At 38.9% G+C, this 26,070-nt stretch overlaps 1 protein-coding gene across 1 annotated transcript in view; it reads left to right on the top strand.

The window, feature by feature from the left end:
* LOC126198608 (protein unc-13 homolog B) overlaps nt 1-26,070 on the top strand; it is a 450,615-nt gene that overhangs the window by 260,421 nt on the left and 164,124 nt on the right. Inside the window, exons 12-14 of the mRNA XM_049935061.1 lie at nt 4,980-5,164; nt 23,995-24,091; nt 24,174-24,395. Of these exons, the coding sequence (XP_049791018.1) occupies nt 4,980-5,164; nt 23,995-24,091; nt 24,174-24,395 (504 nt within the window). The remainder of the gene's footprint in view (nt 1-4,979; nt 5,165-23,994; nt 24,092-24,173; nt 24,396-26,070) is intronic.

Raw genomic sequence — 26,070 nt, 5'->3', positions numbered from 1 at the left:
TGGCGCTCCTGCGCTCAGCCGAGTTGCGGAGCACCTCTGTCGCCGTGTTCACGTACTGACGTAGCGGCACTTTTAAATATCGTGGCACTGTCACAACACACAGTTCTGCTAAATACACTGGACACTGGATCCATTAGCAAATAAGGGGTAGGGAGTGTAGCAAATAATTTCTACGTGTTAACCTAAAAAACAGAGTGCAACGGGTGGGGATCTCTCAAACCAACTCCAGTCTTACCCAAAATACATTAATATTGGAGTCTCACAAGAAAGTCTGCAGAGCCCAATATTCATCTTGATACATATCAATGATTTACCCCAGTAGTCTAACACAGTGAAACAGTACTATTTGATGATGACAGTAATACTCTAATAAGTGATGAACTACCAAGTGTACAAAATGAAAAATTTGGAGAAAGCTCATTCATTTATGCAGGTGAATAGAAAACACCAAATTAATTTTACATGGAGAAAAGGTGACTCTCCAAAAGTCAATGATGAGCTCAAAGAATATGTATCAAGGATAAAATTTCTACAGATGCGTATGACCCACAACTAAAGGAGGCTCACCGTGTTACTGCCCCAAAGAAGTGAATATTTCAGCAGTTTATAAACTTAGAATAATAAATTCGGTGTATAGTAGCTCATATACCAGAATAATATGTATTGCACTTGTTCATTGTATAATTAGTTTCAGCACAACCTTCTGAGGAACTATTGAGCAGAACATACAAACAGTCTGTAAGTTACGTCTAGCAAAATAGTGAGAGTCCCGGGAAGACAAGATATAAGATTTATTTTCAAATCTCCTAAGGAGATCAAGGAGATGTTATTAAGGACAGTCTCAACTTCAGGATTCCTGGGAGTTTCAACATCCCTTGTGGTTGTGGAAGCAATTACATTGGTCAGTTCATCCGCACCATTCCCGACCACTGTGCAGAACAACAGTCACGTATAAAAATCAAGAACTGGAGAACTCTTCAGTTGCTGAGCACATCCTCACAACCAAACATAAAATACTCTTTGACAAAACAGAAGTTTTGTCCCAGGCTCTGCATACTGGGACTCTGTAATTAAAGAGGCTGTAGAAATAAGAATGTGTGAGAAATCTTCAACCATGACAGTGGATACAATCTTAGTAGTGTACTGAAGCAAGCTCTTGATGCAGAGAAGGGCCAGAGATATTTGTCACACCACCTGTGACAGCTTTACATAATTACCGACCAATCAGTAGCAGTCTGTGGGCTGACAGTCCACTGCAGCAGCAGTTTTGACAAACCAGTTGGTCCTGATGAAGATGATGGGGGTTACTGTTGAAAGTTCAAGGTTTGCCCTGAATTGGCACAGTAATAAATCTAAGAATGTTTTATGTAACTTCATTTACAGCCTGTAAGCTGCAAAAAAAGGGCTGTACAAAAAGCAAAAAGACAAATCACTGCACTGAATTGTTTAAATCTATGGGAACATCCACTGTTCTATGTGAATACATTTTATGAACAGTGATCCACATAAAGAAAGACATCAATCAGCGTGCAGCAGAAGAGATCTCTACATGAACACAGAACCAGATCCAGCTAACAGTTTTATCCTAGAAGGAGAAACAAAACAAAATCCCAAAGTAGTGTGATAAAGCAAAGTTTTGGTTCAGTCAGGACCAACTGACTACCATGTCATCCTCTGTAACTAGCATTGTTTGGTGGGGTATGGAGAGACACAGAATCAGCATGCTGCTCTCACAGCCTTTGTCAGAGTTACTGACCATGGAGCCACTAATTCTAATTCCAAGTAGCTCCTCAATTGGCATTGCAAGGCTGAGTGCACCCTGCTCCAGTCCTCCCACCAAGGAAAAATCCCTGGTACACCAGGAATCAAACCTGAATCCTCCACATAGCAGCCAGACATGCTGAACCCTGAGCTACAGAAGTGGACAAATTAGAATTCTGTATACAAGGGCTGATCAACAAAGACCAAGAAAGACTTACTTTTTTTCCACACATAGTTATTACAGAATTTAAATGTTAAGCTTATTTTTTTCCATTGTGCTCCACTCCTACTTGAATACACTTTTTATAGTGTCTCTTCCAGTCTTCAAGCTTATGGTCCATGCCATTCTATGTCAGACCCTTGAGAATCACCTCACTTTTCTTACACACTGCTTCAGAGTTCTCAAATGGAATGCCCTGAAGCTGTGTCTTTAGTGGTGTGGCATAGAGAGGGGGGGGGGGGGGGGAAGGGGGGGTGGTATCACATAGAGTGCAAGATTGTTGGGACTATAAGGTGGGTGCAGTACACACGTAATGTTGAATTGAGCCAAAAACTGATTTGCAATGATTTGCCATGATGAAGTTTCCACTAAATCAAAGGAACTTCTGGTCATTTCCTTGCAATATGCTTACTCAGTTTAGCCAGTAACAACATTTAGTATGCTGTTGTAACATTAGTGTCAGGAGGAACTGCATGCTGGTAAATCAGCAGAGAGACACAGCTCCTCATGACTCATCTGCATTCGCACAGACTTTCGTTCAATAGTCAAAAAATGTGGCACTCAGTGGGCACAAACACGTCATGTGGAGATGATCATGGACAATCGTAAAGACACTGCCATACGAAATCCTAAATACTTCACTGAGTTTCCGTAATGTAATCTGCTTGTCCTCATGGACAATCACAGCACCTCTGTTGATATTGACTTCAGTCACAGCAGAAGCCAAAACACCAGGCTCACCTTACTTAACACAGACATTCGGCCTTCTTTGTAGTTCTTGAACCACCTACACACTGTTGCACATCAATCCTGCATCCAGCCATCCTGATTTAGGCTTTCCGTGATTTCCCTAAATTGCTCCAGGCAAATGCCAGGATGGTTCCTTTGAAAGGGTACGGCTGACTTCCTTCCCCATCCTTCCCTAATCCGATGAGACAAATTACCTTGCTGTTTGGTCTCTTCCCCCAAACAACCAAACCCAACTGTTGCACAAGTTGGTGCATCTTCACTTTACGCTTACTGCAGCTTTTCATAAGTTTCAGTGACTGTTTGGTTCAAATGAACAGTTTTATTGCGCTGTACTGCTCCTCTCGCATCAACTCTATAGTTTGGTATGCTAAATTCATAGAGCCTACAAAATAGAACGTTACTACCAACCTACCAATACAAGAGTGCTGTCACCCATGGACACAAAAAAACCCACTTTTTTCAAATACTCATTGTACAGACACGAAAGTATCACAGCAGCTACAGGAAAAAAACAGTCTCCTGTCTTTGTTGATCAGCCTGTATAATGGAATGAAATTGTACAAAAAACTTCATTGTGGATGATCATCTCCATATGACCTGTTTGTGCCCACTGAGTGCCACATTTTTTGGCTCTTGAACAAAAGTCTGTCTGAATGCAAATGAGCCATGAGGAGCTGCATCTCTTGAACAATAGAAAATCCAGGATAGAATGTAACAATATTATGAAAAGGAAAATTGCCACTCACCATAGAGCATGGATGATGAGTTGCAGATAGGCACAATAAAAAGACTGTCAGAAATAAAGCTTTCGGCCTGTAAGGCCTTCATCAAAAATAGATCTCTCTCTCTCTCTCTCTCTCTCTCTCTCTCTCTCTCTCTCTCTGTCTCTCTCTCTCTCTCTCACACACACACACACAAATATACACACTAACACAACTCACAAATACAACTGCAGTCTCAGGCAGCTGAAGCCACACTGCGAGCAGCAGCACCAGTACATGATGGGAGTGGCGACTGGGTAGGGGTAAGAAGGAGGCTGGGGGGTGGGGAAGGGGAGGGATAGTTGGGTAGGAGTGACAGCACTGAAGTGAAGTGCTGCTGGGGAATGCGCAGGGACAAGGTGGAGAGAGGGTAGGTCAGCTGTGTGCAGTCGGGAGGTCAGATGGAGGGCTATGGGGTGGGGGACAGTGGAAAAGAAGAGAAGCAAAAAGGCTGGGTGCAATGGTGGAATGAGGGCTGTACAGTGCTGGAATGGGAACAGGGACTGGATGGGTGAGGACAGTGACTAACAATGGTTGAGGCCAGGAGGGTTATAGGAACATAGGATATATTGCAGGGAAAGTTCCCACCTGTGCAATTCAGGAAAGTTGGTATTGATGGGAAGGATCCATATGACACAGGCTGTGAAGCCTATGTCTAAAAGTGAAATACATGTTTCAGGAATATCCTAAAGATTAGCTGTTAGAAAAAATGTGTGCAAACGCTGACAAGGATTACTTGAAATGATGAATTATGTTGACAATTATATTGATGATTAACTGCCATGATTAAGGTGCATCTTACAATACATCCACTAGAATAATAAAATATGATGTACAGACACCTAAAATAGTAAAGCAAATAGTGCATGCATTTATGTATCTTTACTGGTAAGCATTTATAGGTTTGTGTATCTGTATTGTGTAGATTTACATGTTGACAACATCCATACAATTCATGTTGTCAGCGGGTGTAAAAATAATTAGTAAATAGGAAAAGGTTTAATTCCAGAAGCTCAGGACTAGTATTTCATATTATAACTGGAGACAAAAATTTACTGTATGAGGAAACAATACATACATTTCTATCATCATCTCATTCCTTGTTATGTTTGTACTAAAAAGCGAAGAGAATAAGTATTGTGGTAAAAATTATGTACACTTACTTCACTGTAAGCAGTCACTCTTTTATAACATAGAACAGTGGTCACAGATTGATATGGTACAGTACACTTCAAAATAATGTAAAAAAAGGATTCTACACAATGACATTATTCCTCCTAACATGTTAGCCAATGAATAGTGAATTCATCATATCCAGGAATTTTTCAAGGTTTCAAGAAGTCTGATCATCTGCAGGACTTCTACCAGGAACATCCCAGTTCCTGTCTTCATACATGGAAAAACTAAGCCACTTAACTACAGTTATTGTGCTGTATGACACTAAAAACAGTGTTTGAATTTCTGTTAACAGAAATATTTGTTCACAGTTGTCTGCAGCAACAATGTGGAGCCTTTTTGCTGTTGATATGAAGTATGCTTTAGAAGAACATGAGCAGCACCGCCTTTGCAAATCATCAGCATACATGAACTTACACTTCAAAGTGAAGTGGTTACACACTAATTATGTGAAGGATGTGCCTCCATATAAAGGATCGGTTCCAGAGTATCCAGCGTAAGTACATGATACATTATTTGTAGCAGTAAAATGACATAAATATTTAAGGAAATTCTTTGTGAAGTGCTTTTACAGGTCTTCAGTAGGTAAAGTGCTAACTTATAATATCCAGTGCATTCTCATCAAAGTTGCCAAAGGTGGCAGAAATGTGTGCGTGGGGTGTGCTTGCTTGTGTGAATGAAAATCTGTGTGTGTATTTCCTTTTCTGATGAAGGCTATGACTGAAAGCTATTGAATAAGTGTCTTTCTGTTGTGCCTGTCTGCAACTTAACGTATCATCTTTATGGTAAGTAGCAGTCTATCCTTTGCTTAAATTGTTCATATTCCAACCCGGAGTTCCCATATTTTAAAATGCTAACTTAAATGTCATAAAATGGCTTGCATCCAAAACAAGTATAGGAAAAATAAATACCCAAAAATGATCAATGAAGATTAATATTAAGAATGGTGAGTTCTTTTAAGTGATCCATAGAGGTTAGTCTGAAATGAAATAGGCAAGTCACTCAATACTCTGATAAAGCAGTCTGTTCTCTCCAACCTGTGACACAGGGTCCTGAATGACTTTTCAGTTTTATCTCTGAATAAGCTCATTTCTCCCATCTTTTCCTCTCTTACACAGGACAAAGGAATCCACACTTCTGAAAGCTAGCATTTGTGCCTCATATTGATTCTGTCTTGTCTGTTCCCTCCCCGTAAGTAAACTGTTTTCCATGTGCATTTGCTTGTAAGTGTACAATCAGTTCTATTACACAGATGGTCATGTTCTCTTTTTTGTAAATTATTAGTTGGGGAAATTATATGTCATAATTCCATACTTCTACAGTTTTTACTTTGTATTGTAGTCACATAATATTGTGATTGATTAGATTTAAGTCATGACAATACTGTTGCTGCCCTGGGATGTTTGTTATTTGTTTGATGTTGTGGAGGTTTATCATTTAGTTTTTATTATTACTGAATTTTTGTAACTATACTTAGGTACAGTAGCTCAGTGTTTAATTGGAAGTTTTCCTGTTGCTGTTTCTTACATGGAAAAAAAAAAAAAAAAAAAAAAAAAAAAAAAAAAAAAAAAACACGATAGGACAAACAGTTTCATAAAAGGACTTTCTGCAGTGTTTTACCCTGTGAGAGAGTACACAAGATAGTAAAATTATTCATCATGTTTGCTCTACTGTGCCATTTTCTAGGCTCTACAGCTCCAGGTGGGACTAAACAGAACCATCTGTTTACCATCTACTTCTATCTCATAAGTAGTTCACAAACTAATTTTTCATTAATTCTTTGGTTGGATAGATTTTGTGCCTGTTACATTTCCATCTGAATGTTTAGATCACTTTTTGTGTAATATGTCCACTGTAGACTGCTCAACAAGGTTCAAGGTGAGAGTCCTGATACAACATGAAAGTAAAACACCACTGGTTTAGCTCCGATGCTTTGCTAATATTTGCAGAGTTGACTTGTGTGAGATAATACAAGGCGCGTTTTTTAAGTAAGGTCTGTTTGAACATGAGTACACAATGAAAGATTATTTCAAAAAAGTAAATTTGTTTTCATAAAGTACATATCTCACTTTGTTTTTCAACATAGTTGCCAAGTTTGTTCAAACATGTATCATACCTCTCAACAAATTTTAATATACCCTCTTCTTAAAAGCTTGCCTCGTGCTCCAATAACCAAGAATTCACTGCCGTTTTCATGTCATCATCATTATTGTAACGGTTGCCACTGAGGTGTTCTTTGAAGTGGAGGAACAGATGGTAATTGCTCGGCACAAGATCAGGACTGTAGGGTGGGTGGTCTGAAGCATCCCAGTCAAAATTGTCCAGTAAATCGCGGGTCTGACGTGCAGCGTGAGGTCTTGCATTATCATGGAGAAGGACAATTCCCTTTGTCAGCATACCATGTCTTTTGTTTTGAATTGCTCTGCGTAGCTTTCTCAGGGTTTGGCAGTATGCTTCTGCATTGATAGTGGTTCCTTGTTGCATGAAGTTGACCAACCAAACACCATGCTTATCCCAAAACATCAACACCATGATTTTGCACTGGGACAGTGTCTGTTTGCCCTTCACCTTTACAGGTGAGGGTGTGTGTCTCCATTCCATGCTCTGTTGCTTTGATTCAGGTGTGATATGTGAAACCCATGTTTCATCTCCAGTTATGATCTGACCTAAGAAGCCATCACGTTCTTCTTGATAACGAGTCAAGAACTTCATCACACACTCAAACCTTTGGTTTTTGTGGTCCTCTGTTAGGAGTTTTGGGACCCAATGGGAGCACGGTTTCCTAAACTTTAGGTGTTCAGAAACAATGTTGTAAAGCACTGATCTCAACACATAAGGAAATTCATTTGAGAGACCTGTTATTGTGAAGTGCCTTTTCTCACAAATCCTCACTTCAACTGAAGCCACCAAATCGTCTGTAATTAAAGAAGGGTGACCAGAGCGGTCCTCATCATGGACCTTGTCATGGCCGTCTTTGAATTCTCATTGCCACATACGCACTTTGCTTCCACTCATAACAGTATCATCATACAATTCAAAAATCTGTTGATGAATTTCTGCAGCAGACAGGTTCCTTGCTGACAAAAACCGTATCACTGAGCGAACCACACACGCTCTGGGCGAGTTGAGGTAGTCTTAAACATTTTTAAAGCACAGAACAGAACCGTACATGTTAGCAGCAGAGCTAAAACTGAGTACAGTTGTTCCCGAGGCTTGCTGGTACACGATGCAGGTGCTCATTGCAGTATGCGCATGAACTGCTAGTGTCTATAACAAAATGGACCTTACTTAAAAACATGCCTTGTATCTTGTCAGAGAAATTTTCATGTTGTCACACCCTTCTTATTAAATGGCTGTCTCCAGTACATATAACTTATAAACACATCTGTAACAGGCCTCTAATGGATAAAACGAGGTATATCTGTGTAACTATTTACAATAGTATGACCACAAGTGACGAATGTCAATGCTGGCACAGGTTAGTTAATAGTTTAGGGTTGGTGCTTGTGACTTGAAATTTCATTGGGGCCATTGCATAGGGGCAGAAAGGATTCCCATTGAAGGGTAAGAGACTCATTCAGCTGCAGAAGAAAGTAGTGCAGAGCAGGCAATCAATAAGAACTTAACAGACATATTGGAAACTAAGTTCAGTATAAAGGAAAGGTCTTGCTGTTAGGTAGCAGTGATGGCTGAGGTATAGGCAAACACATTCAGATGAAACTAGAATCAGAGCACCAATTCACAAGTATTGTTAAACTTGGTACTAACTGTGGCCAAATAGTAGACGATATTGAGGCAGCAACTAGGGATCTGGGTGAAGAGAACCAGGTATTTATAGTCAGGAGAGCAAGCAGGATCCTGACTAACAATAGAGAATATAGTACCAGGAGTGACTCATAGGAGCTAGGTACAGCAACATCATACACATGTTGACTTTAATACTTTAATGAGGTTCTGCAGCAGCACAGTCAGTTCTGGGTGAACAAAACTGTCAGGAAACATAACCAGGAGCTGACTGGGTTGCTGCTGACAGTGGATAAAGCTTCATTGGTGCTATGCCTGTTGCTGCTGGGAAAAGATACATTGGCTGAACTGATTTGCTGACAATATAAGATGGACACCATCATTAGTAAAAGAATTCCTGTGGACACAGGTGTAATAGGTAATCCTTTATGGAGAAAGGATGAGTTGTCATTTATATAAAAAATAAAATGAAGTACACATCTATTCATACCAATAGTTTATGCCTAGATCATAATTTGGAAGCCAGTGCTTGTGAGTTAATGCTGCCAGAAAACTCGTTTGTAAGTGTTTCAGTGTATAGAGCCCCACTGGGAAACTTTCACATATTGATACAAAAATTTAGTTCATTATTATGCCACACAACAGACAAATTTTTTTCTGAAAAATTTTGATAAAAGGAATGATTTGGAAATGTTGCTTAACACTTACAATATGTGCTCCATTGTTAATTTTCCCACCAGGATTACACAGGAAGATAGTACATTAATAGACAATATTTTTGTAAATGAACACTTAAATCAGTGATATAAATGTGTCTAGTAATGAACAGTCCCCATGACCATGATGCACGACTGGTTAGCCTAGAATCTTACCTGGTTACAATGACTGTTCAATCGTCCAGTGTTTACACTCCTTACACCAAACGAGGCATCGTTTGATGTTTACTGGCATGATGTGTGGCTTATGAGCAGCCGCTTGACAACAGAAACCACATTTTCTCACCTCATGCACAGTTGTCATAGTACTTGCAGTGGATCCTGATGCAGTTTGGAATTCCTATGTGATGGTCTGAATAGATGTCTGCCTATTACACATTATGACCGTCAACTGTCGGCGGTCTTGGTCCGTCAACAGACTAGGTCAGCATGTACACTTTTGTGCTGTACGTGTCCCTTCATGTTTCCACTTCACTATCACATTGGAAACAGAGGACCTAAGAATGTTTAGGAGTGTGAAATCTCACATGCAGATGTGTGATGAAGTGACACCCAACGTCCTGGCCATGTTCGAAGTCTGTGAGTTGTGCAGAGCACCGCATTTTGATCTCTTGCGATGTCTAATGGCTACTGAGGTTGCTCATGTGGAGTACCTCTCAATAGGTGGCAGCACAATACACCTAATATGAAAAATGTATGTTTTTTTTTGGGTGTGCAGATACTTTTGATTACATAGTGTATAATCTGTTGCTTTATCTCTTGAGTATATATGCCAATTCTCTTAGTTACTTCCAGGAAATAATTATTAAATACATTGCCCACCTGGCTAATATCATTTATTATTTGGTTGTTTCTTTAATAACAAAGTCCTTGCATTCCTCAACTGATTACCTGGTGTTTCTTTTAACTATTGCACAAATAGACTTAATTTGATTATCTGAATTATTGGTTTCAGAAATTGTATGGAGATTTTTTGGTCACATTTCTTAATACAAACAGTATTTCTTGTAGTATGAACCCAGTCCTATTTCAATGTTTGTCTCAAACATATCAAACAATTTACTTTCCCTAGCACACAATATTTTGATCCCTTTTATAATTCAGGGCTTTTTTGATGGCTTATTAGTACTGTATTTATTATTTTCTTCTGAAAGCAGCTGTTAAACATTGATAGATGCCCTCCAAAAAATACATTAAATTTCAAACTGACATCTGTCACATTATACACATCTTTCCAACCAGCTTGCCACAATGTTGCCTTCCAACTTTTTGTTGTCTGTTCATTGATTACTTTAACCTTTTTGTATGTGACCATTTCATTGTAACCAGGAAAGATTCTAGTAGCATCACTCGTGCATCATGGTCACAGAGACTATTCATTACTTGACACATCTATATCACTGATTTAAGTGTTTATTTACAAAAATATTGTCTATTAATATTCTACCTTCCTGTGTAATCCTGGTCAGAAAATTAACAATGGAACACATATTGTAAGTGTTACATAACATTTCCAAATCAAACCATTTATCAAAATCCTTCAGAAAAACATTTTGTCTGTTGCATGGCATAATAATGACGTAAATTTTTGTATCAATATTTGAAAGTTTCTCAATGGGGCTCTATACACTGAAACAATCACAAATGAGTTTTCTGGCAGCATTAGCTCATAAGCACAGGCTTTTGATTGTTGATCTAGGCATAACCTATTGATATGAATAAATGTGAACTTCGTTTTATTTTTTATATAAATGACAACTCATCCTTTCTACATAAAGGCTTACCTCTTACATCTGTAATCACAGGAATTCTACTACTAGCAATGGTGCCAATCTTATATTTTCAACAATCAGTTGTTTCCCCAGCAGCAACAGGCAGAGCATCAACATGAGCTTTATCCAAAGTCAGCAGCAACCCAGTCAGCTCCTGGTTATGTTTCCTGACAGTTTTGTTCATCCAGGACAGACTGTGCTGCTGCAGAACCTCATTAAAGTCAACATGTGTATGATGTTGCTGTACCTAGCTCCTCTGGGTCACTCCTGGTACTATATTCTCTATTGTTAGTCAGGTTCCTGCTTGCTCTCCTGACTATAAATACCTGGTTCTCTTCACCCAGATCCCTAGTTGCTGCCTCAATATCGTCTACTATTTGGCCACAGTTAGTACCAAGTTTAACAATACTTGTGACCTGGTGCTCTGATTCTAGTTTTATCGGAATGTGTTTGCCTATACCTCAGCCATCACTGCTACCTAACAGCAAGACCTTTCCTTTATACTGAACTTAGTTTCCAGTGTGCCTGTTAAGTTCTTATTGATTGTCTGCTCTGCACTACTTTCTTTGCAGCTGAATGAGACTCTTACCCATCAACAGGCTACACGTGTCCTTTTGCTCAGTGGTAACAGAACTATCCAAACTGTTCCCTTTTAGTACCTTTGCTGTTACCCTTCCCATGTGGAGTGATGAAACATGGTACACAATGTAGTGATCTGATGGCAGGGTGTAGGTATGGCGAATGCCCAGTGAATGTCATCTGCCAGTGTGTGTAGTGCAAACAGTAAAATTCGGAGGCTGTGGTGTAATGGTGGGGTCGTGTTTTTCATGGAGGGAGCTTGCACCCCTTGTTGTTTTGCATGGCACTATCACAGTGTAATATCTCTTTATATTCGGTGAATTATTCTGATACAGTTCTACCTTCATGCTCGCAGAATCCATGCGCAAAGTAGTTTCATACAATAGCTATGCCATGAGCGCATAATTATTCTTTGTAGTACTCTCTCTGGGGGTTGTTAGAAGAAAAAAGCTTCCAAGATTGTCGACGAAAGGATGTGGGTTTTAAGGGAGAGGGTAAGGAGTCATTCCAATCCCGGGAGCAGAAAGACTTACCTTAGGGGGGAAAAAAGGACGGGTATACACTCGCACACACACACATATCCATCCACACATATACAGACACAAGCAGACATATTTAAAGACCACTAAAAACAAAGAGTCATTCCAATCTTTGTTTTTAGATATATTTTTCCCACGTGGAATGTTTCCCACTATATATATAAAAAAACAAAGATGATGTGACTTACCAAATGAAAGTGCTGGCAGGTCGACAGACACACAAACAAACACAGACATGCACCCAAAATTCAAGCTTTCGCAACAAACTGTTGCCTCATCAGGAAAGAGGGAAGGAGAGTTAAAGACGAAAGGATGTGGGTTTTAAATATACTAGGCAGGGCAATGTCTGCCAGGTTTCACTAGTTCTATGAAATGAAAAAGATGTGATGTTATATTGAGATACTCGAGTGTGCACAATAAAACAGTATCATCAGAATGTGGGATAATCATGACAGATTTACTGCAGGTATCAATATTGGGTCTGCTCTTGTTCTTCTCTTCCATAAATGCTTTCATGTCAAATATCCATGAAGCACAAGTAGTTCTCTTTGTTAGTGATGCAAATTTTATAAAGAAGCCTAACTTCCAACACTTTAAAATCTAAATACTATTCTCTTGAAAATTAATAACTAGTTTTATGCAAATGGACTGTCATTAAATTTAAACAAAACACAATACATGGACTTCAGTACCACACAAGTTCCGACTGATGTATTAGCTCTACAATTCGTATATTATGGATAATATCAGATTTTGGTGATGAAAATGTCAAAAAGTTGACTTACTTTTCATATTTTCACTCACCATTGCTTATGGCATTGTATTCTGAGATAATTTGCCATTGAGGAGAAAGGCATTCATTACACAGAATTGTGCACTAGTGGCAATGTGTCATGTCAATTCTAAGACTTCTCTTTAATCAGTTGAGCATACTGATAAGAGCCTCACAGTGCATTTACTCCCAGATAAAGTTTACCATTAACAAACAGCACAGGTGGAAAACAATAGTGACATACGACATCTGCTCACCATGTGGTAGCAGGAGTATACACATGTAAATGCGTAATAGATAATGTATGCAAGCTTTTGGTGCCTGTGGCTCCTTCTTTTGGCAGAATGGTTGAAGGGGAAGGAATAGGGGTGAAGGGAAAGTACTGGTGAGGTTTAGGGAAAAGGGTAGAGTTTGGAAAAGTTAACCAGAACCCTGAGTTGGTGGAGACTTACCAGACGGGATGAGGGTGAAAGACTGATTGCTGGGAACTACACCCGATAAGATTAGAAAACCTGAGAGCTTATAGGTGGAAAATAGGGTAATATGTAAGACAGAGATTACTGCTGAAACATCAAGAATGAGTTAATAAGAGTGAAAAAACAGTAGTGTATAACTGGCCTTTGATGAGGATGAGACCAACATCAAGGGAAGTGACAGTTGATACTGAATATTACCATGTGAAATTTTATTGGGAGAATGTATTTAGAGATTCCAGGAATTTTAACAGATCAGTGTCACTGTGAGTCCATATGGCGAAAATGTCATCAATGCATCTAAACTGAACCAGGGGCTAAAGACTTGTGGATCCCAGAAAAGCTCCCTCCTGTCGACACATGAAAAGGTTGTCATAGAGAGGAGCGTTCCTGGTTCCCATGGCCGTACCCCTTGTCTGTTTGTGTGTCTGTTCTTCAAAGGTGAAATAGTTGTTGGTAAGTATAAAGTTGATTAAGGTGAGCAGGAGGGATGTCATAGGTTTTAAATCAGGTGGACACTGATGAAGAAAATGTTCAGGAACAGACAGACCATGTACATGGGGGATGTTGGTGTAGAGGGAGATTGCTTCAATGTGTGGTGGGAGTGGGACAAGCATGGATTTCAGACTATATAGGAAGTGGTTGATATCTTCGTATAATGGGTTGCAGGTCTTAATTAGCTAAGGCAGAGACACAATTGGTGAATGCTTTGAAGCCAGCAACTATGGGATGGCCAGGATGATTGGGTTTGTGGATCTTAGTAACAAGTTTAAATTTGGTGATACATGGTACAGGTTGGGTGAGAAGTTCTGTGGACTGAGGCCTCCTTGTGAGGGGCCTGAGGTTTTAAGAAGGGACTGCAGGTCTGTTTGAATCACAGGTATGGTATCTTGATGGCAGAAGCTGCATGTAAAGGTGTCAGACAGCTGGTGTACATATCTACTTATTTACTCCTGTCTGTCAAGTACCACTGTGTAGATCCCTTATCTCCAAGGAAGATAATGATGGATTCATCAGCTTTCAGGGAATGAAGAGCTGGAAGTTCTGCAGAGGACAGGTTAAGGTAATATTGTATGGATGTGAGAAAGGGTTGTGAAGTAATTCTGGGTGTGAGGAATTCCTAAAAGGCTTGTGAGGGATGACTGTGAGTTAGTGGCGGTGGATCAAGTTAGGATCGTGGTCAGAACTGTTTAACGTAGGGCTCAATGTCAGGTTTTCTGTTGCAAAAGGTTTTAGGATTGGATTGCTAAGTGATATTTCCAGTTGACATTACATGTGAAGGAAAGTAGATCCTTCACCAAAGCAGCATGATTAAATGCTGCTTTAGGGATGAAGTGAGACCTTTGGATAATATGGATAATTCAGAAGGAGTGAGTTCTTTAGACAAGAGGTGGAGAACACTGTACTGTTGTGACTGGTTTTCGTAATTGTGAGTTATTATTGCTCTGGGGGGCAGTGGTGAAGGCTTGGGGATGTAAAGGAGGTTGGCCAAGCTGAGTTTGTAGGAGAGGAGTGGTGGCTGATGATGTGGCTGTGTGGGGAGCTGCAGAGGGACAGGAAGTGAAACACCAAGGTTGAGGTAGTTTAGAGAAGGTGGGACAGCTTTTTGAGATGATGTCTGACATGTTTTTGCAGTTTGAAGTTGGTTTGGCAGATGATATCATACAAGGACACATGAGGACCAGATAACTGCAGGATTTTGTAGAAGGAGAGAAGTCTTGTGGAGTTGCAATTGCTTGATGAGGCATATAGGTCACAGATTGGCTGGATAAATGCAACAGATTGTTGTACTTGAAACTGTAAAAGAGGCTGGTTTAGAGTGAGATTACATCCAGAAACAGTAATTTTCATGGGACTTAACATCTATGGTCATCAGTCCCCTAGATCTTACAACTACTTAAACCTAACTAGCCTAAGGACAGCACACAACACCCAGTCATCACACGGCAGAGAACTTGCAGGTTTCAAGAAACAGAATGTACTACCTTAGTTTTGATAATGCAAAAGCATGTTTTCAAAACAAATGGATGTAATATGTTATGAGGTTCATCATGACAAGAGAAGAGAGTTTGGAGCATTAGAGGTGGTGGGAGTGGCAAAAAAGAAAAGCAGAGGGTGGAAAAAGATAGCAAAATGGAAGAAAAGCAAGGAAAAAGATCAGAAAAATTCACACGAAAATCATGAGGACAGACAGGGGTTAACAAGAGGTAATGCATATGTGAGAATTTCTTGCCAGAAAAGTCACCTATATGGTATAAAAAAGATTGGAGAAAAGTCTTTAGGGAAAGTCTTGAAAAGAGACAAAATTTTAAAAACTTGACAAAAAGAAAGAGGAAGTTGTAGGAGAAAATGTTACTGAAAATCAGTGTTAGAAAAGACACTGGGGAAAGTGGTACAGACAAATAAGCGAGTGGACCAACACATAAAGTAGAAAGCAGATGACACTTTGAACAAGATATATGACAACAAAGACTGACAAGAGGGTAACAGAAGAGGGAATGATGCCTATACAGGTTAATGTATCAATGAAAATATTCAGTCTTTGACAATGTAATCCAACTGGATAAGTATAAAACTTATTCACCAAGCACTGGCTGGAGAACACACATATATAAAGGTATTACATATGGAAGCATTTGAAGCCAGTGCCTCTGCTTCTTCCAGAAGGGTTTGAAGGGAAAGGGAGAGGTGCAAAGGAAAAATGCTGATGAGGTTTAGCATGAGGGGTAGAGTTTGGACATCCTTCCTGCTCACCTTAATCAACTTTATCTTTGATGGGCCGACATACAAACAGATCAGGGGTACAATCGTGGGAACAGGGATGGCTCCTTCCTATGCCAGCCTTTTCATGCCTTGCTTGGAGAGGGCTTTCTTGGGATCCATAAGTCTTCGGCCCATGGTGTAGATCAGACACATTGATGATATCTTTGCCATATGGACTCATGGTGATACTGACCTGTTAAAATTCCTGGAATCTAAATACATTCTCCCAATTAAATTTCACATGGTCATATTCCACATTCCATGCCACTTTCCTTGATGTTGATCTCATCCTAACTGAAGGCCGGCCACACACTTCTGTTCACATTAAACCTACCAACAAACAAGAGTACTTACGCATTAACAGTTGTCATCCTTTCCAGGTCAAACATTCCCTCCCTTACAGCCTTGGCAATCAAGTCAGACGTATTTGTTCAGATGCAACTCATTACAGCAATACAACACCATTCCCACCTACACCTTCACTGGACAAAATTACCCCAACAACCTAGTTCAAAAGTAGATACCCTTGGCCATCACATATAATCCTTGTAGCACTGACCCCTCCAATAAACAACTTAGGAGTACACTTTTTGTCACGCAGTATTATCCTGGTCTTCAATGTATTAATTAGCTACTTTGACAAGGCCATGACTTCTTAGAATTGTTCCCCGAAATGAGGTACAGCCTGTCTAAGATTTTTCCCACCACACCTAGAATAGCTTTTCATTGTCCTGTCAGTGTCCCTAATATCCTTCTAAGACCCAATGCTTCTTCTGCACCTATCTCCCTATTCCATGGCTTCTACCTCTGTGACCGTCCCAGCTGCAAGACTTTGCCTATGCACCCTCCTACCACCACTTATACCAGTCTTGCAACTGGCAAAACATATACTATCAAAGGGAGAGCCACCTGTGAAATGACCAGCTGTTATGTAAATACTTTTCAGCCTTTTACATAATCATGACTACCACCCAGCCATCAGTCTGGATGAGTGGGCATTGGCAGAGGGTGTATACCACAACACACAATATCCTGTTGCAGAGCATTCTCTGCAACATGACTGTTGTAAGCTTGGTGCCTATTTCACTGCACTTTCCATCTGTATTCTTTCCCCAGACACCAATTTCTCAGAACTCTGCAGGAGGAAATTGGCGCTACAACATGTTCTTCATTCCCACCACCCACTTGGCCTTAATTTATGTTAATTTCTTCGGTCTCAGCATTTCATCATAATAACTATTTCTTTCTTCACTCAGTTTAATTTTTCTAGATATTTCATTTTCTGACCTCTTCGCACCTCTATCACATACAATGCAGTTAGCTTTTCGCTGTTATTAACTTGTACATGATGTTTTCACAGTAATCTGTGTCTTCCACATTACACTATCTTCCACCTTAAGCTCTCAGGTTTTTGTAATAACTTTTATATGTGTGTTCTAGCCGCTGCTTGGTGAGTAGAATTTGGGTATCAGCCCAAACCTGATGGTTACTTCTATCATAATTTGTGCATTCTTTTTCTATTCTTAAGAACACACACACACACACACACACACACACACACACGGGACAGCATAGTCAACTGGACACACATACAGGTTATGTATGTCGAAAGCTATCACGAGTTATCTACCTACTAGCCAAACTACACACATGTGTTACACAAGATTTATTGCTTCAGTCATACTATGCCTTCTTTCATTGCCATCTACAATATGGCATTCTTTTATGGGGTAACTCTCCAGGAGCCAAAAAAATTTTCACTTGGCAGAAGAAAGCAATTAGACGTCTTTACGGAATCACTGACAACAAGACCTCATGTAGACCTTATTTTAGAGACTTAAAAATTCTCACAGTTCCATCTCTTTACATATATTGTTGCCTATTAAACATAAAAGAAAACTTAAACCACTACACTATAAGGAAATCAGTTCATCAACACAATACTCGACAAACAAATATGATTGATATACCCACAACCAGGCTTAAGAAAACCCAATCTAGCTATGAATACATAGGCATAAAATTATTCAACACTTTACCCGTACAGGCACGATTGGTATCAATGGATATTTTCAAAACTAAAACCAAAATGTGGATGAAGAAAAATACTTTCTACAGTGTAGAAGAATTTCAGAATAGTTGTAAAGATGATCTAATTTATTGATAAACTTAGGCTTACTGTTATGTATAGTTATGGATGTAGAGGCAGCTAGCTATTAGCTAATAGGGTACAACACTGTCTTTTTTTTTTCATGTAATATTTTTGTTATATGAAACATAATGTACAAATAGCTATAATACTTAAAATGCTTTATTTTTACTATGTAATATTTTGGTATGTAAAACATAATGTACAAATAGCTGTAACTCTTCTGACGACATCGATTGCATGTTAATGCTGAAAGATGGATAAAATAAATAAATAAATAAATAAATTGCGGACTATGGTACAGAGCTGAGTGGAACATCTGAATCAGAGGCTCAGAGGGCTCTGCGCTATAAGGTGGTTGGGTTTTGGGTTGCACTGTATAGGTCAGGAGTCCATTACATGCAGGAGGTGGCTACATGGGTAGCAGGGGCTGTGTGTCGGGCAGTTTTGTAGGTGAGAGGGTCTCGGGGAAACACAAAAAGAGCTTCAGTCTCAAAAGGGTGCAGGCCAAACACCGGAAAAACATAGATACAGGATCCATCAGTATAACATTTGTAAATTGTCATACCTATATTGGGAAAGTACCAGAGCTTCAAGTACTAATAAAAAACACTGATGCTCAAATTGTTATAGGCTAAACGCTAGCTAAGGCCTGAGAAAAGTTCAGCCAAAATTTTTGTGATGAACGTACTGGTGTTCAGAAAGGATAGGCTAAATGCAGTTGATGGTGACATTTTTGTTGCTGTTGGAAGTCTTTTATCTTGTAGAGAAATTGAATTAGAAGTTAGTATGGGCAGAGGTCATTTTTGGCAACCAAAATAAAATAATGTTTGGAACCCTCTACCGAGCTCCCAACATAGATGATACAATTGTTGAAAGGTTCAAAGAAAACTTGATTTTAATTTCAAACACATACCCATTATTGTTCGTAGTGATTTTAATTCACCCATGAAATGTTGACAAAAATTCATATTTAAATCTGTAGGTACGCATGAAACATCATCCAAAATTGTGCTAAATGCATTCTTTGAAAATTATTTCGAGCATTTGGCTCATAAGCCCACATCAATAGTAAATGAGTAAACGGTTGTGAAAACACCCTCGACATCTTAGCAACAAATAATCCTGAACTAATTACAAGCCTCAAAAAGGATTCAGGGATTAGTGAACACAGGGTTGTTGTAACGAGATTGAATGCTGTAACCCCCAAATCATCCAAAAATATGAAAAATTTAACTATTTTAAAAAAACAGAGGAAAATTCACTTCAGACCTTCCTGAGAGACAATCTCCACTCCTTCCAAATTAATGGTGTACGTGTAGACCAGATATGGCTTGAATTCACAGAAATAGTATCGACAACAATTGAGAGATTTAAAACAAATAAATTAACAAATGATGTAACTGCACATCCTTGGTACACAAAGTGCATCAGAGCACTGCCGCAGAAACAATTAAAAAATCATACATAATTTAAATGAATGAAAAATCTCCAAGACTGGCTATCTTTTGCAGTAGCTTGAAATTTAGCATGGACTTACCACAAATGCAAGACAATAGTTTCCACAATGAAACTTTGTCTTGAAACCTGGCAGAAAATCTAAAGAGATTCTGGTTGTGTGTAAAGTATGCTAATGGTGATAGCAATGGAAATACTATTGACGACAGTGCTGCCAAAGCAGACCTTCTAAACGCAGCCTTCGAAAATTCTTTCACCAAAGAAGATGAACTAAATATTACAGAATTTGAATTAAAAACAGCTGCCAGCATGAATATCTTAGAAGTAAATATACTCGGAGTAGTGAAACAACTTAAATCACTTCATAAAAAACAAGTCTTCCTGTCCAGAATATACCAGTCAGCTTCCTTTCAGAGTCTGCTGATCCAATAGCTCTATTCATAATGATCATATACGACTGCTCGCTTGGTGAAGATCCATACCCAAAGACTGGAAATTTGGACAGGTCACATCAGTATTCAAGAAAGGCAGTAGGAGTAATCCACTAAATTACAGTCCCATATCATTAATATCACTATGCTGCAGGATTTTTGAATATATACTGTGTTTGAACATTATGAATTACCTATTGACACACAGTCAACAATGATTTAGAAAACATCATTCTTGCAAAACACTACTATCTCTTTACTCATATGAAGTGTTGAGTGCTATTGACAAGGGATTTCAAATTGATACCATATTTCTAGATTTTCAGAATGATTTCACATTCCACGTCACAAGTGGCTTGTAGTAAAATTGTGTGCTTATGGAATATTGTCTCAGTTATGTTATGGGATTCATGATTTCATATTGGAGAGGTCACAGTTCATAGTAATTGATGGAAAGCCATTGAGACAAACAGAAGAGATTTCTGGCGTTCCCCAAGGTAGCGTTGCAGGTCCTCTGTGTTTTCTCTTCTATATAAAAGATTTAGGAGACACTCTGAACAACTGTCTTAGGTTGTTTGCAGACGATGCTGTAATTTATCATGTAGTAAAGTCATCAGAAGATCAATACAAATTGCAAAACAGTTTAGACAAAAATATCTGTATGGTGCAAAAATTGGCAGTTGACTGTAAATAATGAAAAGTGTGAGGTCATACACATGAGTGGTAAAAGGAATCCACTAAACTTCGGTTACATGATACGTCAGTCAAATCTAAAGGCCATAAATTCAATTAATTACCTAGGAATTACGGTCATGAACAACTTAAATTGGAAAGAACACAGAAAAAATGTTGTTGGGAAGGCAAACCAAAGACTGTGTTTTATTGGCAGAACACTTAGAAAATTTAACAGAGCTACTAAAGAGACTTGCTGCACTACACTTGGCTCTCCCCTTTATGAGTACTGCTGCATTGGCTGGGATCCTTACCAGAAAGGATTAATGGACTACATCAAGAATGTTCAAAGAACAGCAGCACATTTTGTATTGTTGCTAAATAGGGGAGAGAATGTCACTGACGTGATACAGCATTTGGGGCATACATAATTAAAACAGACGTATTTTTCATTGTGGCAGAATCTTCTCACAAAATTTCAGTCACCAACTTTGTCCTCCGAATGTGAAAATGTTCTGTTGACACCAATCTACATAGGCAGGAACAATCATCATAATAAAATAAGTAAATTTGAGCTTTCACAGAAAGGTATAGGTGTTGATTTTTTCTGCACACTGTTCAAGATTGGAATAATAGAAAATTATTGTGAAGGTGGTTCGATGAACCATCTGCCAGGCACTTAAGTTTGCAGAATATCATTGTAGATGTAGATATAGATGTGGAGAGGGGGTACAATCCCAGGACTGGGAAGGTAGGATGGGAACATGTGATGGTTGCAGTCAGGCAAATTGCAAGAATGATGGAAGTGATGTTAAAAGTTCTTAGGTTTTTGTAGTACATCATTCTCGACAGAATATTCCAATCTGGTGTTTTAACCTAATTCCTGGAACTGGCTGCACACTGTCAATTTTAGCAAGGGTAAAGTTGGGGTTTTCTCAGCGGGCTGGCAGAGAATAAACAAAGAGTTATCATGGGGCTAGGTAGAAACAAAATATGGTAAGGGATGGGTCGTTGGTAAAGGTAGCAGTAGTGTAAATGACTTTTGAAATAAATAATTTCTGTGCTCAGAGTTAGAGATGGTATTCTAACTGTTGTTAAAGTGAAGAGACAGTGTAAAAAAATAGGGAAGTAATCATATTTAAATATGGGTAATTTAGATGCTGTGTAGCCGTTTACAGCTAAAGGTACAAAGGAAATAGCAGGGTTTGTGCTATGGGTGTAGAAGAGAATGTAAATATGTGTAAGAAAGGACAGAGAATGGATGAATGAACTATGGACAAAAATAAAGACAATGACAAAAGTAGGATAATATGAGAAGCGGAAATGAAATATGTCAAATCAGCAATAATATTTCTGTACTTTCTCCATTTGTGACACTAATCATTCTTTCATCTCAATTCCTGTCCTGTTACCTCCAAACTGCCAATAATACACTTAGAACATTAACACTGATGAACACTGTGACATTGACACCATGTAACACCACCTTTCCCAGCATGCTCCTGAAACCTCCTAGCCAGCCACATAATTTTTTATCCTTTGGAGGCCACATCTAAAAAAATCTGTAGAATAGCATGATACCCTCCAGTGTAATCCTTTTGATGCACCCCCCTCCCCCCTTGCCCCCCTAGAAGAACCTTTCTAACATATATGTCATCTCATTGTCTCTGTAGAGTTGCACCATGGGAGCAAGGAGAGGATGTTATTTGGTGGCCGGTATCCTCTTTCTATAACACAAACTGCACTCATAGATTAACTGGTTTCTTTATTCATAAGTATGAAAAGTTTACTTAACTCAAGATATTCATTATGTTGTATATGATACATGTTTTCCTCACTGCTGGTGAACAACAAAGTCTGCTATGTACACTTCGATGGTTGCTATATGCTGCCTGTCTCTGAGTTAGTGGTAGAGCTAACTGCTACTGCAATTACTACTGTGTGTGGTTGATGACTCTGGAACTTACTTGGTGCGATTGCTTGCGACAGACTTGAACTAACTCACCTTCTGGTCCGCAGCGATGATCTAAATACTGGCGGCTGAGAGGGCATTGGTGGCGCCTCCCTGCAAGTCTGCTGTTGGCCTCTATCTATCTGGCACTAGCTTACACCAGCACACTAACCATCTTACATCTTTAACAACTTGTCTGGTGCAGATTCATTGATGTAACTTTATGATCTGCCTCCATCACAAGTATAGCATTCGATCATTCCTCCAGGACTATCCCCACCACACAAATGGCTCCATAAAATGTATAAACAGACCACCGACAGAAACTCTGTAAAGGCAGCTGTGACCCATTCTACATTACAAAGTCTTTCACCCATAGTTGTAGTACCTGTGGACATAACACCTACAGAAGAAAGCAGCAGTTATCCATATGTGCAAATAACTTTGCCAGAGTATTACACTGACAGAGTATAATGTCCAGCAAAACCAAAAACAGATTTCTCATATCATTATTTCCATACAAATAACCACTATGAACCAGTCATCAAACAGTTCTCCCATTTCCATATAATAACATGCAAGCCTTGGAACAGTGAACCATATCCTCTGCTAGAGCTTCGTCTACTTTTAGCCATGCCCCAATATGAAGGATACACAACCAAAAGCCTGCCCTCATGTCCATTGCAGTATTCCATGCCCACCCAGACTACACAGTATTTTAGTGTATCCCTGTGTGACTGCTGCAACCAGTCCTACACCACACAGGTCAGTCTTGTTGATGACACATGGACACACTTACCTTTTCTTACTGCGGTCTAGTCATAAGCAGTTCCTATCCAATCATAGGTAGGGCCACATGTGAAAACAGTCACCTCATATATCATTTTGGTCAATTACTGTGCAGGTTCTATGTGGATATAACTACTAGTGAGCTGTCTATCCCTGTGAACTGCCACTGTGAAACTGTTACTAAACTGCAAACTCAACTATTTTGCAGTGGAAGATACAGCATACAACAACATCAGTAATTTCAACAGTTGCCTCAGTTCTCATGGAATTTGAACCCTCCAATTTCTGCTGCCTCCAGGCTCCAATCCCCAGAGACAGTGGCCATGTGTGTGTAAGCTGTGTTTCTGTGAATATGTTTTTTATTTTGGAAGAAAGACTTTGTCCGAAAGATTAATATTTTAGCAGTCGTTTTTCATTTTGCCTGTCTTAACTCATCACCTCTTCGTTATGTGTAAAAAATATAGCTTTTATGCTCCAGTTAATTGTCCAATATGAATTTTCCAATATTTTCTTTCTAGGTGGTTTGAACCATTTGTTATGCAGTGGCTTAATGAGAATGATGATGTATCACTGGAATACCTGCATGGAGCATTTACTAGAGACAAGAAGGATGGTGTAAGTAATATTTTAGTGATTAAAAAAATGTAATACATTATTTAAAGGGTAATTCACTGATCTTTTTTTTATTGATTTCCAGTTCCAGAGAAGCAGTGAACATGCACTTTTCTCAAATTCAGTTGTTGATGTGTTCACCCAGTTGACTCAGTGCTTTGATGTTGTTTCAAAGCTTGAATGCCCTGATCCTGAGATATGGAAACGCTACATGAAACGTTTTGCCAAGACAATAGTAAAAGTATTGGTAGAGTATGCTGACATCGTCAAAAAGGAGTTTCCTATTCATCTCAAGGAGGAGCGAATAGTAAGATTTAAGTAAATCTGTAGGAAAGCTAATGTTTTTTATCAAAATTTGTGTATTTTTTTCATACCTGTGAAATATTTTCAATTTCACTAATTGGTCAGTATTGGTGCTAAAAGGACAGCAGCTGCTGCATTCTCAGCTCCCTGGTAAAACAATTTCTGTATTTTTATTTTCTTATTATAGTTACCTGAATCTGCCAAGCACTGACCAATACATTATTGTTTTATTTTGCAAATTTTTCTCTCAGCTTGAGATATTAAGGTACATAGTTACTATCTGAGGATACAAACTTTGTAGGAGGAAAATCTTGTTATGAAACTGAAGGCTCCTTGCAACATTCTGAGATTCATAGTAGTTACAGCTGCTACTGTTACTCTAAATTAACTTTGGAATCATTTTTATCTGTAATGAAATTTCATTCCTTTGGCATAGTGGTTGAATAGATAAAATTTGTGCTAGTTTGTGTACCCAGTTTTTCTAGGAAAAGCCAGAAATTTTTGGTTCTTTGTAGGCAGTATGTGAGGTTTGCACTCTTACAAGTGAGGGTGGTCAAAATCTCATGTGCCACGGTAGTGACTTGCCTGCAGAACCCTCAAAATTAGCAATTCTCAGGAAATTTCAGCTTACTAGAAAAGACAAGAAATTCTGAGAGCCTCTAGGGGGAATTGAACTTCTCATTGACAAAAATAAATGTTTTGAATCATAGTGTTGCAAATCACTGGGAGATTCTGCTGTGGAAAATAATTGGTTGTGCAAGCAAGTAACGACAGGTGAAGAACAGTACGGAATTGTAATGTTCGTTGCTCGATTGCACCTACCTCTATTGTGCTCACCAACCTCAGTGGTCTTTGTTATTGTCTGTGGGTTCTTGGGCCCCAGGTCTGTTTCCCTCTGCACAATTTCGAGTTTGGTTAAGTGAAATGTGTTCAGGAGAACTTGTCACATAACTGTGAAGCTGTTCTTTTTTAATATTGTAAAAGAATGGAACTACAGGTCAATTTTTGAACATCTATGTTTTGTAGACCAGAACTGAATATTCATGCTTTTGTTTCTTTTTATGAATTCCATGCAGAATAAAACTTTGCCAATTTTCTTACACTGTCAGGCTTCAAGTTAATATGAAAAGCATCTGACTTAAAACATGATGCATTGTTACTACTGCACTCTATTGATATTGCATTCCAGTGACAACAGTTTGAAGTGTGTTCCTGCACCACATACTAGATGTTATTGCACAATGACATGGCACGGCATGGAATGGTGATAAATGATGCTAATGAAGGAATGCACAGAATTGTTGGTACAGTTGTAAATCTTGCCTGAATTTAGAATAATCATTAACAAGTGACATGGAAAAAACAACAGAATAAAAAAAGACAATAAAAATGATGGAAAATCTATTATTGACAATTATTTCATAAATGTAACAACACAATTTTGCTCAAAATTCATATATTAAGAAAAACCAGAATGTTCAAAACTGCTTGTGCCATGAGAGTAGACCCAACAAATCAACGTGAATTGTTAAAAGTGATAAAATGTTTGAAAACTAAAATGTCAGCAGGAATAGTTGACATGTCGGTACCTGTCATAATCAGAACTGCTTCACAGATTGCAAGACCCCTGGTATACATAGCAAACTTATCATTTAATGGAGGAGTGTTTCCTGGAGGGT

Source organism: Schistocerca nitens, chromosome 8 (assembly GCF_023898315.1).
Source record: "Schistocerca nitens isolate TAMUIC-IGC-003100 chromosome 8, iqSchNite1.1, whole genome shotgun sequence".
Classification (NCBI taxonomy): Eukaryota; Metazoa; Arthropoda; class Insecta; order Orthoptera; family Acrididae; genus Schistocerca; species Schistocerca nitens.
Note: the sequence above shows the minus strand (reverse complement) of the source record. Positions and strands in the feature narration are given on the sequence as shown.